The sequence below is a fragment of the Clytia hemisphaerica genome, unplaced genomic scaffold (assembly GCF_902728285.1).
Source record: "Clytia hemisphaerica strain Z4C2 unplaced genomic scaffold, Clytia hemisphaerica genome assembly, whole genome shotgun sequence".
In the NCBI taxonomy this organism is placed as follows: Eukaryota; Metazoa; Cnidaria; class Hydrozoa; order Leptothecata; family Clytiidae; genus Clytia; species Clytia hemisphaerica.
The window spans coordinates 155,156-167,962 of record NW_027104048.1 but is presented as its reverse complement, the minus strand read 5'-3'; the positions used below and the strand labels follow the sequence as shown (position 1 = coordinate 167,962).

The 12,807-nt window shown below is 36.3% G+C and overlaps 1 protein-coding gene across 1 annotated transcript; it reads left to right on the top strand.

Moving 5' to 3' along the window:
- The first annotated feature begins 2,962 nt into the window (after nt 1-2,962).
- On the top strand, nt 2,963-5,458 carry LOC136811887 (uncharacterized). Its single transcript, XM_067068510.1, has 5 exons — nt 2,963-3,065; nt 3,286-3,339; nt 3,763-3,831; nt 4,104-4,166; nt 4,842-5,458. Exons 1-5 carry the CDS (start codon nt 2,963-2,965, stop codon nt 5,456-5,458), a joined length of 906 nt encoding a protein of 301 aa, XP_066924611.1.
- The last annotated feature ends 7,349 nt before the right edge of the window (nt 5,459-12,807 follow it).

Here is a 12,807-nt window from a genome sequence, read left to right as displayed (position 1 = left end):
TTATTACAAAGTGCGTTGATTTTTATTACAAAGGGCATCAGCTTTCTCTGTAACAAAGTGTGTCAACTGTGTATTACAAAGTGCGTCAGCTTTGTGTATTACAAAGTACGTTAATTTTTATTACAAGGTGCGTTAATTATTACAAAGTGCGTCAGGTACTACAAAGTGCTTCAGGTATTACAAAGTGCGTCAAGGTATTACAAAGTGCGTCAGGTATTACAAAGTGTGGAGTTATTACAAAGTGAGCTGTAACATGTAAAATGTTTTGAAAATAAAAATGAAAATGAATAAGAAAAAATCCAACTTCAGGTTGAACTAGGCGTAACTAAAATTCGATTTTTAATTTTCATAATTTGCATAAAATTAATCGAATGTAATCGAAAATAATATCCATTAGAATTGTTTTCGATTAGTCGAACTCATCGAAATCTGATCGAATTTATCGAATTTACCCATCTCTGAGTAATTCGCTTGATGTTTGGATGTTCGATCATCGTTCGATTACTTCTATTACCTTTCGCTATGACGAGGGAGTTTCCTTCGCACTGGGAAAAGGGGAAGGTGGGGGAGGGGGGGGGGTCCACCGGGTCTGCGACTTTTAGTTTTGTAAATTCTTTATGTCACAGTATTAAAAAGAACGAGTCTTTCTATTGAATTGTCTCCATGGCAACTGCACGTTTATAAGTATGAAATGTTTTGTTTTAGGGGTTTCATTGTCAAAGAATATTCAACAGACGGCGTTGAAGAGATCATCATCCCGGGAGATGGCTACTGCATTATCAATTCAGTCATCCAATGCATGAGACAAAATGAAATGAAGATCATACCATCGTGTGATGGGTTACTCCAGATGATGAAATACGAAATACTGAAGAACCTCGATTCCTATGCAGCTTTTATTGAAGAGGATAGTGATTTTGTACAAGAGTTGGAAAACTATATTCAAAAACGAAGTTACGGAACAAATATCATTGACTTGGTTCTTTACAGCATCAGCAATACACTAGGATTAGTGATAAACATCTACGAACGGCACGGTGATAGATATAAGTTGTTCAACTTGAAGACCATCTACCCAAGAAATACGATTTCAACTATCAATGTCGTTCGACGTGTTGATCATTTTAATTCGCTTTCTTTTCGAAGTAAGTACTTGCTTCGCCTATACTAGCCTACCACAATAATTTAGCCAATCTATATCATAGGCTAGATCAGTTGAACTTTACTTCCAGGCAAAAGCTTTCTCTTAGCAGTCTTCATCCAATGAAATAGTTGCACTATAAGTTGATAAAGTTTTGGACATTCCACCACCCTGATACCGCAGTTACGTTTTCCTGAGGTTTCCATTGTACATTTTCTATTTATTGCTTAGATGAAGCTGTACTGCGAGACCGGAGAGATTCTGCAAGAAGCAACGGGGCTAGAGAAAGATACATGAAGAAAGGTATACATTGAACGACCCAGCCGATCTTTTGAAGATCTTGCTTTTGCGAATTACTTCTAGAGAGTTTGCATTTTAACAATTAGGCCACATGTACCCGGCATCCTTATCAAGAAGGCACGTCACTATTGTTATTCTTTCTGGCTTCTTCTCCTTTTATGCTGAGTAAACAAAAATAACGTTGTTCGTTATTTCATGTCCGAAAATAAAAAGTGGTCAATTTTCGAGTATGTAAAAAATCCTTTTAATTTATGCTCTTATTAGTAATAGATGGTGTTTCGCCTTTGGGTAATAAAGTTTGCGCTAGAGCTCCGCATTATTGATATATCTATTTTGGTTCTAGAAATCGGTGATGTTGATGTGAAACCAGTCGTGCCAAACGAAGAATTTCTTGCAAGAGGTTAGACTACTTCTGATTGAATTTTGCCTTGTTGATTTTTGATGACACTGAGAGAAAGACCAGGTGCTCTTGACAGGTCCGCCATTTTGAAAAGTTCTTGAAATAGCGAATGGAAATTACTACTTATTAAAAAAAATACAAGTTCGTTCCTAAACAACTGAAATCCGGCTTACCGTTTTACAGACCGCCTAGACAAAAATAAAAATATTGCCATAAGCTTCCAGGTCCTTTTATTTAGGCCCCCACTTAAATAACTATCAGAACCCAGTGCTGATCATACAACCCGGGATACTTATGGTATCCTTTTCAAACCCTCGAAACTCGAAAGTTCTTAAAGGGGTACAAAAACCATAAAAAGTCATTGAGAGGGGTTCCAAAATCAGTCCAAGATCAGTTTTCTAACTTTATTTTGGACCCGTCACCTCGCTATAACCGAGCCCCCGGGCTAAAATGAAAATATTTCTATTCTAAGTAATTCATAATTTTTAGAAGACGAGAAGAACATTTGGCACGGGTGCATGTCACTAGTCCGACACTTTCTAGTCCGACAGTAAAATAGTCCGAATCTTTAAAATAAACTTACAATTAAGAAATCTTTTCTCCGACGTCACTTTTGTCCGAAAACGAAAGATTTTAGAGTGTCGAATGTTGAATAAGGGTTTTCACTGAGATAATATTAATATGTTCATTTTGGCGGCATTTTCACATATAATTAGAAACAAAGGACCAATCGAATTTGCGTAAAGATATTTTATAACAAAAAGAATGCACCACCTTTAAGGGTCCCTTTTTGCTTGTTCAGAATTACAAGGGTTTTAAAACACAAACTTTAATTCCAGCCCCCCCCCCCCCCCCCCCGCCAAAGAAGAAGGGTCGTAAAAACAGCTAAATCCAATTTCTTGACTCTTGAAAGCCTAATCCTAAAAAGCTTCCCAAAATTTAAGAAAAGTCCGGTTTAGGGGCCCAACCTCAAAGTCTGAACTTTGGATTTTTATAAGCACGTGGTTGCTTATAAAAGATGAACCCCATCTTCGCCGATTTATATTTCGTTTCATGAATGTTTTTTTTACTCGTTGTCGGACAAAATTGTTGTCGGAATACTGACGCATTCGTCAAATCCAATGTCGGACATTTTTACTGTCGGACTAGAAAGTGTCGGACTACTGACGACCTCCCTTTGGCACAGAGTGTCTTGTATAAAAAAGTCAGGATATTGCAAACGAGGTGAGATAATATTTAAAACAAGTTTTGTAAGGCATATTTTAAAACTTTTTAAAAAACTTCTCGTTTCCAGAGAAATTTTTCTTAAAGCACCCTTTTTTGGGTGGTAATTATCTAACTTTTTAGACTGTACAGGGAGGGATTCATTTAATTATTTTGGTATAATTTATCCTTAAATTGATTTCAATCTGACACTAGTCTGATTTATTTTTCTCTTTTCCAGAGCAAAACAAAGAATCAAACCAAAAAAAGCCAATAGAGGTTCTGGTCATTTCAGGTATAATAATCAACTTTTTTTTAAGGACGAAACATAATTATGCTATACTCAATTCGCGTCGGAATTCTACTTCGCTGATATCAATGCTGAAGTTATTTAACTTTTTTTGCTGACTCTAATTGTCTTTTTTGTCTTTGTCTGCTAGAAATTTTGTACACGATTCCAAGTATAACAGTGAATGCATCGAAATAATAGACGGATCTTTCTGTGGTACTTTGACATCACAAGCTATCACTGACTCGTTTGGAAAAGCATTTTTGACTTGTATTTTCAACTAAGCGAATTAACATATAAACTTTGATATGATCTAAGATCTGTCGACATAGTGAATGCGTGAATAGAATCACTATTCGTCGACATAGGTCGAATTAAATTTCGATTAGGCTTCACAGCCTTACTCAATATCTACCTTTATTTCAACAGATTCGGAAGACGAAGGAGAAACTGAGATTTTAAAGAAAAATCGTTTCTTTGCACTATCAAATGAAGATGGTAAGACGGTGTTTACTTAAATTTTAAAACTTTGTGATTAGCAGTTGCGTCGAGGCCATGTCAATAAAATAATTCTGCACCAAATTGTTTCCTAACGTACTTTAACTTCAAATCACCGATAAAGTCATGTTTCTTACTTGGAGTAAAAAATCACCACAAAAGTCTGGGTTAGATCTTCCTTTCTGTATATTTTGAGAACTTTTGTAAGTGTAAGTGTAATATTTCTCCGAAGTTATGTAATTATAGTAAAAATACTTCTCTAACCATTTTAGTCCTAGATGGTTATTCGACAGATGAAAGCTTCAATATGAAACCCTTCGCTTCTAAACCAATGGGTAAGTTTTGGGAAAGCTAAACCCGATCTAACGTACTACCAGCTAAAGCTAAAGTTCTTTTCAAATTAGCTGTCAGTAAAATTACAAACGCAAATAACTTTTAATCGAGTTTGAATTAGATTGCGATTTTGTGCTCGTTGAAAAGATATTCGTGATATTAATATTGTCATACCTTAAGGGAAGAAATTTTCGCGGGAATGTAATTTCGCGGTTGGTCAAATTATTTTTTTTCGCGGGAATTTAATTTTGCGGTTCATCGATTTTCGAAAAATTCGCGGGAATTTAATTTCGCGGTTGCAGGATATTTTTGGCCAAAAGCGTTATTAAATAAGCCAAAATCCGGCAAAATTAGGCAAAATCCGCGAAAACCTTGAAATTTTGTTCCCGCGAAAATTTCTTCCCAAGGTACAAAGAAATGAAAAGAATTAGAAAATGAAGATGAAAAATGAAAAAAAATTCACCACTGAAGAGTCTTTTAGGTTAAAAATGTTCAGCTCAGTACGTCACTTAAAAAAAATGGACGTGTCTATGGTAGAAAATTTCAAATATACTGTAGTTTCATGGTGAAATTTGTTTTAATCGGGTCCGCGTGGCCACGAAATTGATAGCGCGGTTGTTTTTTTTGTCTTTTTGGAAAGCCACTCGCTCAATTCGCATTTTTTTCTAATGTTTCAGATAATCAAGCTCCGATTGTGATCCACGATTCCAGCGACGAGGAGTTTACTGACAACTTACACTCCCCTGCTGTTTGTGACGACATATTAGATAACGATATAATCTTAGAAGAAGATGGTCGTGGGCAGGTCAAAATCCCAAGAGTCGTATGGGAAGATCAGGAGGAGCAGGAAGTTGATAATATACCGTATAACATCGATGGCTTGTGTATTTACAAAGTCAAAGCAGATAAGCGTAGCGAGATTCACGAGAAGCTGCACGATGGGAGAAGATGGAAACGAGACTCAAGAACTACATGGGCAGGCTTTGAAAGTGTTAGGTATAGAGATTGTTCCGGAGGATATACTTGTCCAAACACTGACTGTCCATTTTTCATCGAGTTCAAACACCCAAACAAAAATCGGTTTAAAAAGAAATCTCTTTGTGAATACTGTGAAGTTTCAGGATTCCACACATCATGTAATGCGAGAAAGTACACTTGCTTCCGTTCTGACACCGAGGTGCTTGTTTACCATGTTGGACTCCATACATGTGAAGCCAAAAAGAAAGATCATCGACCTGTATCTATTGTCCGAGATGCTGTAAAAAGAAATGCCAACGGGAAATCCAAACAATGAGCATTGTCTCTGACTTGCGAGCCCACAAAGATTGGAGCGAGGTTACAAAAAATGCACGGCGGGTTTCGAACGTAAGGAATCTTTCCAACGAAAAGATTAAACAAAGAAAAGTTCTCGAGCCGCACGGAGATGGATTTGCAGGATTAGAAAATCTCAAGACTTATACAGACACTCGTGACCCTTGGCTAATCAAAACCATCGACATGAATAATGAACTCGTTTTCAAAACATCAACCTTGAGAATGAAAATTGCAAGGAATATGCAGGCTTCCGGTGACCACTTCCTGTCAAAGGAATATTGTCACTTCGACGGCAATCACAAGCGCGTGAAAGGTTACGTCACCCTTACTGCCAGTGTTTATCATCCAATGCTTCGCAAACAGGTAGTTTTAGCAAATATGAATTGTAAACATGAAGACCATATTTATGTTGCTTTATTTTGGAGGCACTTTAATGAGGCGTTTAAAGAAGTTAACAATTTGACAGAGAAATTCGATCCTAAAGGATGGGTAACTGATATGGCCAATGTCATTGGACTATGTCAGATTTACGGTGAAGATGTTAAGCAAAAGATTAAAACATGTGAATTCCACTTTAAGCAGTCCGTCGAGAGAAAAGTTAAAAAGTTAGGGGAACATGGCGAGGAATTCAAAAAGCTAGCCTACGGACTTCTTTTATCAAGTATACCAGAGGCGTACGAAAACGCTTTGAAAGAAATCAAGGCATTCGCAAAAAAACACAAAGATTTAAACGACTGGATTTCGTGGTGGGATTTTCGCAAGGAGTATATTTTTAAAGCATTTACCCCCATTGACGCACCTCAAAGCAATCTTGCCGAGGTTGTCCATGCGGGATACAAAAATCGTGACCGCATGGGTGTAAGTTTACTCGAGTGCACCTTTTTTGACATTAGAGATAGTATTCTGTTAATTATAGATCTAGAGGACCTCGAAAAAGGCGTACATGAAAGTGGGTGTGGTCCATCAAAATGTTCGAGGGACAGGCAACAAGCATATAAAGATATCGCTCACGCTGAACGATTTGGAAAGGATATTACTGACTTTATGGTTGATTCTCTAAATGGTGAAAAACGGAAACCATTAGAACCGAATAGTGGATGCGAGCCACCACCCAAAAAACAAAAAGGGAAAGACAAGATGTTCCAGGGCAGACTTGAGAGTGCTAAAAAACTTGAAAATGTTATGAAGGTTAGAAAAGTTGTGAAACATTCAGTACTAAAAACGGAAGTACATATCGTTGGAACTTCGTCCGGCAGGGTACATTACAACGTTACAGTGTGTAATGTACCTACATGCACCTGCCCAGACTTTAAAAAACATGGGTCAGCCGTATCATGTAAGCACATTATATTTGTGTTTATTTTTATGCTTGACTCAGAAGAATTTTCCAATGTTCGTCACATCGGTGACGAGGATCTGAAAAACATCAATGCGAAATTTACTCTTGATGATAAATACCGAGATACACCCAAACAATCTGCCTCAACATCAAATAAAAGCCGGAAAGAAAATTTGGAAAGTCACCATCTGTACAATCAAGCTCAAGTATTTACCGTACACAAAAAAAGCAAACGAACCGCAAAATGTTCTGGCCATAGATGTAATAAAATTCTTCAGATTGGAAAGATTTGCATCAGAGTTGACGGGGCACTATCGGTCTTGTTTGAGAAACTGCAAGTTGTGGAGAGGACATTCTATTTCTGCGCGGCACATTCGTGTCTGCTGCAATGTCCTAAGTGGTCTAACATCAGGCCACCTGCTGATACAAATGGTCTTGTGTTTGAAGATGGTTTAACTTTAGAAAATATTCAATTCTATGCTGATGTTTAGTAGTAGGCTAAATTCAAGCATCGAATAAAATAATTTCTAAGGTTAAAACATCATGAAATTTACAGGAAGGTGCGTTTCAAGTTATGGTAAACGGGAGCTTAATAAATTAAAAAAAGAGAGATATCGTACAAAACTTCAAGGCCATTTGCTTCAAACGGTGGCCTGATTATTGTCTTCGTATTCTTGTCATTTTTGTCTTTTTGTGAAATTCCTTTTTACAGGATTAACCCTATTAAAGATAATTTTCTATTTTCTTTACGTCATCTCTTTACTAAAATCGCAATAACTCCTGATTAAAAATTTTTCAATTCTGTTATAATTTTCGAAAGTGAAAAGGTTTATTTGAATTTGAGGATAGTATTTATATACTTCAGATAACTTTATAATTTTTTTTGACACAAACTTTTTTATATCTTTATAATATATTTATATCTTTATAATATATTTTAAAGGGATATTTTTATCTTTGAAACTGCTTGAAGAAAACAAAGAATTCTATTTAATTCTGAATCCACGACCCCGACATATCTTTCGTTATTTCTAATGCTCTTCAGATTTCCCAGGTTTTAAAATGAGCCTTTTAACCTGCCTTAAGTAGACTAATGTTTTGGAAACTTTCGTTAAATTACTAAAATTTCCAAATTCGATAAATCACCAAGAAATTATGTATTCATCCGAATTTTATAAAAGAAAGGGATGGAAATTTGTTATTCTTATATAAAAGAATTCCTTTAGAAATTGTATATAGAGTCAGCTGGCCAGCTTATCAATTCACAAACAATTAGATTAACACAACAGATTTTACAGAGAGCCATAATTAAATTATACACGCTCCATAACTCGTGAATACTCATAACTCGTATAAGGGAGGGGAAGTGTAAATGAATTGAGACGATATTTCTCTGAATGAGAAGATGATGGATCTAAGAATAGATAAGAAACAGCGAAATGTAAACAATGTTTACAGCTCTCGCTGCTTAAAATATCATATCTTACACGATCTTACAGTATTGGGGTTTTTGGAACATTTCGGACCAACGGAAAATTTTGGACCCACGGGAAAATTTGGACCCACGAGCGATTTTGACCCACGAACCCACGAACCCACGAGCAATTTCAAACCACGTGATTTTTTTTTGGACCCACGAACCCACGAGATATTTTGACCCACGAACCCACGAACCCACGAGCAATTTCAACCCACGTGATTTTTTTTTGGACCCACGAACCCACGAACCCACGAGATATTTTGACCCACGAACCCACGAACCCACGAGGCATTTTAACCCACGAACACCCACGAGGGCACGGACCCACGAACCCACGAACCCACGACACGCACGTAACCCACGTAATTTAGCAGACTCTTTTTAAATATAGATGTTCATTTTTTGAATATGGAAACGAAATTCTATGCTAATTTTTTGTCGGGATGGTTTTTTCATACGGGTGTGGATCTGTGAAATAGGGGTGTCATATAGTTTTAATTTGGACATTTATTTAGTAGTTCGAAAAGATTTTACATAATATTAGTTCCTTCTGAAATAAAATAGACAAACTTTTCAATAATCATTAATTGGTGTCATTAAAGAATTTTTAAATTTATTTACAGACATTACATACATTTCTGTTTTTTCCAAAAACGCACCATATTAACGCAGCATGTTATTAGATATTTAACATTTCTGAAAATTTGAAGAACGTTTTTTACAAATTTTACGTTCTTTTTCGTTTTTCCAAAATAATAACATTAACGTACTTTTGGATATTTCACATTTCTCAAATCGAAAGTACGTTTTTACGTTATTAGATATTTAACTTTTCTGAAAATTTGAAGAACCTTTCTTTTTCGTTTTTCCGAAAAGATAATATTAACGTACTTTTGGATATTTCACATTTCTCAAACCGAAAGTACGTTTTTACAAACTTTACGTTAACTAAACGCATGATACGGAAAAGTAATATTTTCGGAGAACCGGTTTCCAAAAATTTGAAATTACGGGTTTTGGAAAAACGATATCTGAGATATCCCAATTCGTTTTCCCGAAAACTATAAATAACCGGAATTTCGGTTTCTGTTAGAAACATATTTCATGCAGTGTAGATTGAGCGTTGGATTAGCGGCAGATATAAATTTCTGTATGTTGTAAAGTAAAGGCAAAATAATACAGTATACCTGCTCACAGAGATAGAGCTATAGCAGCGATTGCAATCGATTGAAAGTAATGTAATTTTTATTTCACTGACCCTTAAATTCAAATCTATTATTTACTATCCTGGTCGATCCACATTTTTATGACAATATAACCGTAGAGCAACAAATACACAATTCTCGAGACCAGAAAAAATATTATTGAAATACAGTTGCTAAGATCAAAATTAAAGACCTAGGGAAAGAAAGACGTCGCATCATTGTTTCACATTAACTGCACAGAAGATACCGAATTTTTTACTGGAGTGCAGCCGTAACAAAAAATATCGAGTCAGCAAATTAGTTAATTAATTAATTACAAATTTCTCAAAGTAGGCGAATCAATCCTGTAAAAATGGTATTTAACCACATTCTACATAAAATTAATTTTGAGAGTCCTTTAAACAAGCACAAAACTGTAACTTGATTCAAATCCAGCCATGTTTATTTATATAAGGTTTAGGTACGGTAACAGGGGGGGGGTCAAGCAGTTAGTATCAGACATCATGATGACTAACTGCAAAATTGAAATTTTGAAATACACCACCACCCTTAGCAGTCAGTACCCAAAAGTACTAAGTGCATTGACTATTGGCAGGTTGATACCACCCCCTTTTGCACTTAGTATCCCAAAGTACAAAGTGCATTTGACTATTGGCAGGTTAACACCACCCCCTATTGGCACTAAGTACCCCAAAGTACTAAGTGTACAAGAAGTCCCTTACTCAAACACACGAAGAAATACGGCTATTTTAAGTTCAAAATACTGTCAGTTCGAATACGATTGACGTCAAATTTTGTCTAAATCATAATCGAACTGACAGTATTTTGAACTTAAGATAGCTGTATTTCTTCGTGTGTTTGAGTAAGGGACTTCTTGTAGTATACTTTTTTGCTCAGAATTTCACGCTCTATCCGATGGTATCGATCGTTTCCGTTGGATACGACTTTCAAAAATCGTCAATTTTACCCATTTTTTACTTACCAGAGCTGATCCGCTAACTTATCAGGGTTACCAATAATAGTGCCATTGATGTTTGAGTCCTACAAAAGGAACGAGTGATTTCGAGATATCTTTGGAAGATGTAGAAAATTCCTTTTATTTTCTTGACCCTGTGAACTTCATTTTAAAATAGGTAATTTTTATAAATTCTTGGCAATAATAGGAGCACAAGCTTCGAAAAAGATACCGTTAGTACAATGAGAGAAAAAGGTCAAAAAGAACGATTTACTACCTTGGGCTGTGACATTTCCACATTTTTCAGCATTTTTCTTTTATCATTTGAGCTCTGCTAAAGAAAAGTAAGAACACCATGTAATTCTTTTTCAACTGTCTCCATTTTAAATTTGAAGCTTCTATCCGAAAAAAGCTGCGGAAAAGATACCGTTAGTACAATGAGAGGAAAAGGTCAAAAAGAACGATTTAGTACCTTGGGCTGTGACTTTTCCACATTTTTCAGCATTTTTCTTTTATCGTTTGAGCTCTGCAAAGGAAAAGTAAGAACACCATGTAATTCTTTTTCAACTGTCTCCATCTTAATTCTAAAACTAAAATCCACTCTCTTTTTGCTAACATGTGGAAACAATATTTTTTGTAATTAGACTACTTCCCATGAAAATTGGAAAAATTTTCAGTCTATTTTCATCTATAATCTCAAAACTAATCCTGATTGCATCACGTTTGGTATGCTGTATGTTACCCAACAACTATACTGTATTTCCCCTACGCAGTGGCGCTTATTAAATTTTCATGATTTTATGTGCGGTGCTTATTAGAGGGCGTCGCTTAATAGCTTATTTCTGAATTGGAAAATTTTGCCCCTAACGTGCAATTTGATTGAATCGTGGATTTTGCAGTCTGACATGGGTGGTTTTTCATACCATATCTTTACTGTCAAGGTGTAATGAGATTAATTTGTAAATTTACTTTGGAGACGGATATTAGAGATATGACTAAAAATTTCATCATTTCCCAATCATTTTCTAATAAGCACCGTTTGATAAGTGGCGGTTTTTGGAGGTCAGTGATTATAAGAGGGCGGCTGTTAAAATAGGGCGGTGCTTAATGGAGGAAATAGGGCACGCAACATATTCGAAGGATCCTTAAAGCAAACGTTGTTCGGGTAGAAAGGAAGGCCATAAGTACTATAAAGATAACATTTGATTTACCTCAAGTTGAATTTTCGGGACTTTGGGGGAGCTGTCAGTTTTACTTTTGGAATCTAAAAACGTAGAAAAATAATTGCAAGAATCGAGGTAAAAAGTCTAAATTTTGGATAACTTGCAGCCATTGTTGGCTCAAAATCCATAGGCATGCATTACTAGGAACTTTAGGTCGAATTCCTGATAATCCTAAGCAAATTCATCAATGATTTGAAAATTTGGGTTTCAGATAAAAGTGTATATCAACCATCCTTAATCGCAAAAGGTGACTGGTTAACAAGTAATTATTCTTGAGCAGGAAGCTCTCCTTGTTGTCAGGTAGTTGGAAAATGCACTGCTGAAATTTCTTAAATAAATATAAAAATAAAAATTAATGAAGAGGGATGGGTTCGTTTACTATGCAACTAAATTTACCATTCTTTCGTTTTCTATTTTTTCCGATAACTGTCTTGGTGTAGCCTTTTGGCCTTTGGGTTTTATTCTTGAAGGCATCTTCAAATGTCTCACGTCAATTGTGTTTTCATGTTTGAATTGTGGATCAGCACCAGTTGAGGTTTCGTTTCTTGGATGTACTTCTGATTCGACACGATCTGGAAGATCAGGACCAGTTGAGGTTTCGTTTCTTAGATGTACTTCTGATTCGACACGATCTGGAGGAAAGATTAGGCGAGCCTCTTTTCCGTCTCGCCACAGATCTTCCAGCTTTTGTAGAAGTCTCATCCTTTCGACGAAAGCAGAACCCCCTGCCTCCGACGCCAATTTTGAAAGGTTTTGACATACACCGTTGGCACTCCTACATCGTTCAACTTGGTTCATGACAGCCATCGGGCGACGAAATTTCGATCGCTTGCGTTCTTTTAAGGTGCGATTCCAAAAAAAGCCGCTGACTTTGATGAAGATATGCTCTTGACCAACGAAACTCGCAAAGATCGGTGTACATCCTTTCAAAGAGCGCGATTTGAAAATATGCCTGCATGGAAGCTGCATTGACATGGGCAATCACACGAGTCGATAGTGCTCTTACGCTCCGACGTTTTTGGGAAAGCAGCTAGCTCGTTGCAAACGAAGTCAGCAGAATAAGATGTAAGATGGTCATGAATTGCTACCATATTTGGATCTTTGGCTATAGAAAATTTAGTCTTTTG

Coding starts and splice junctions, on each gene's coding strand:
- LOC136811887 (XM_067068510.1), top strand. CDS start 2,963: ATGTCGGACATTTTTACTGTCGGACTAGAAAGTGTCGGACTACTGACG. Junction 3,066..3,285: donor GTCAGGATATTGCAAACGAG/GTGAGATAATAT, acceptor TCTCTTTTCCAG/AGCAAAACAAAGAATCAAAC. Junction 3,832..4,103: donor TGCACTATCAAATGAAGATG/GTAAGACGGTGT, acceptor TAACCATTTTAG/TCCTAGATGGTTATTCGACA.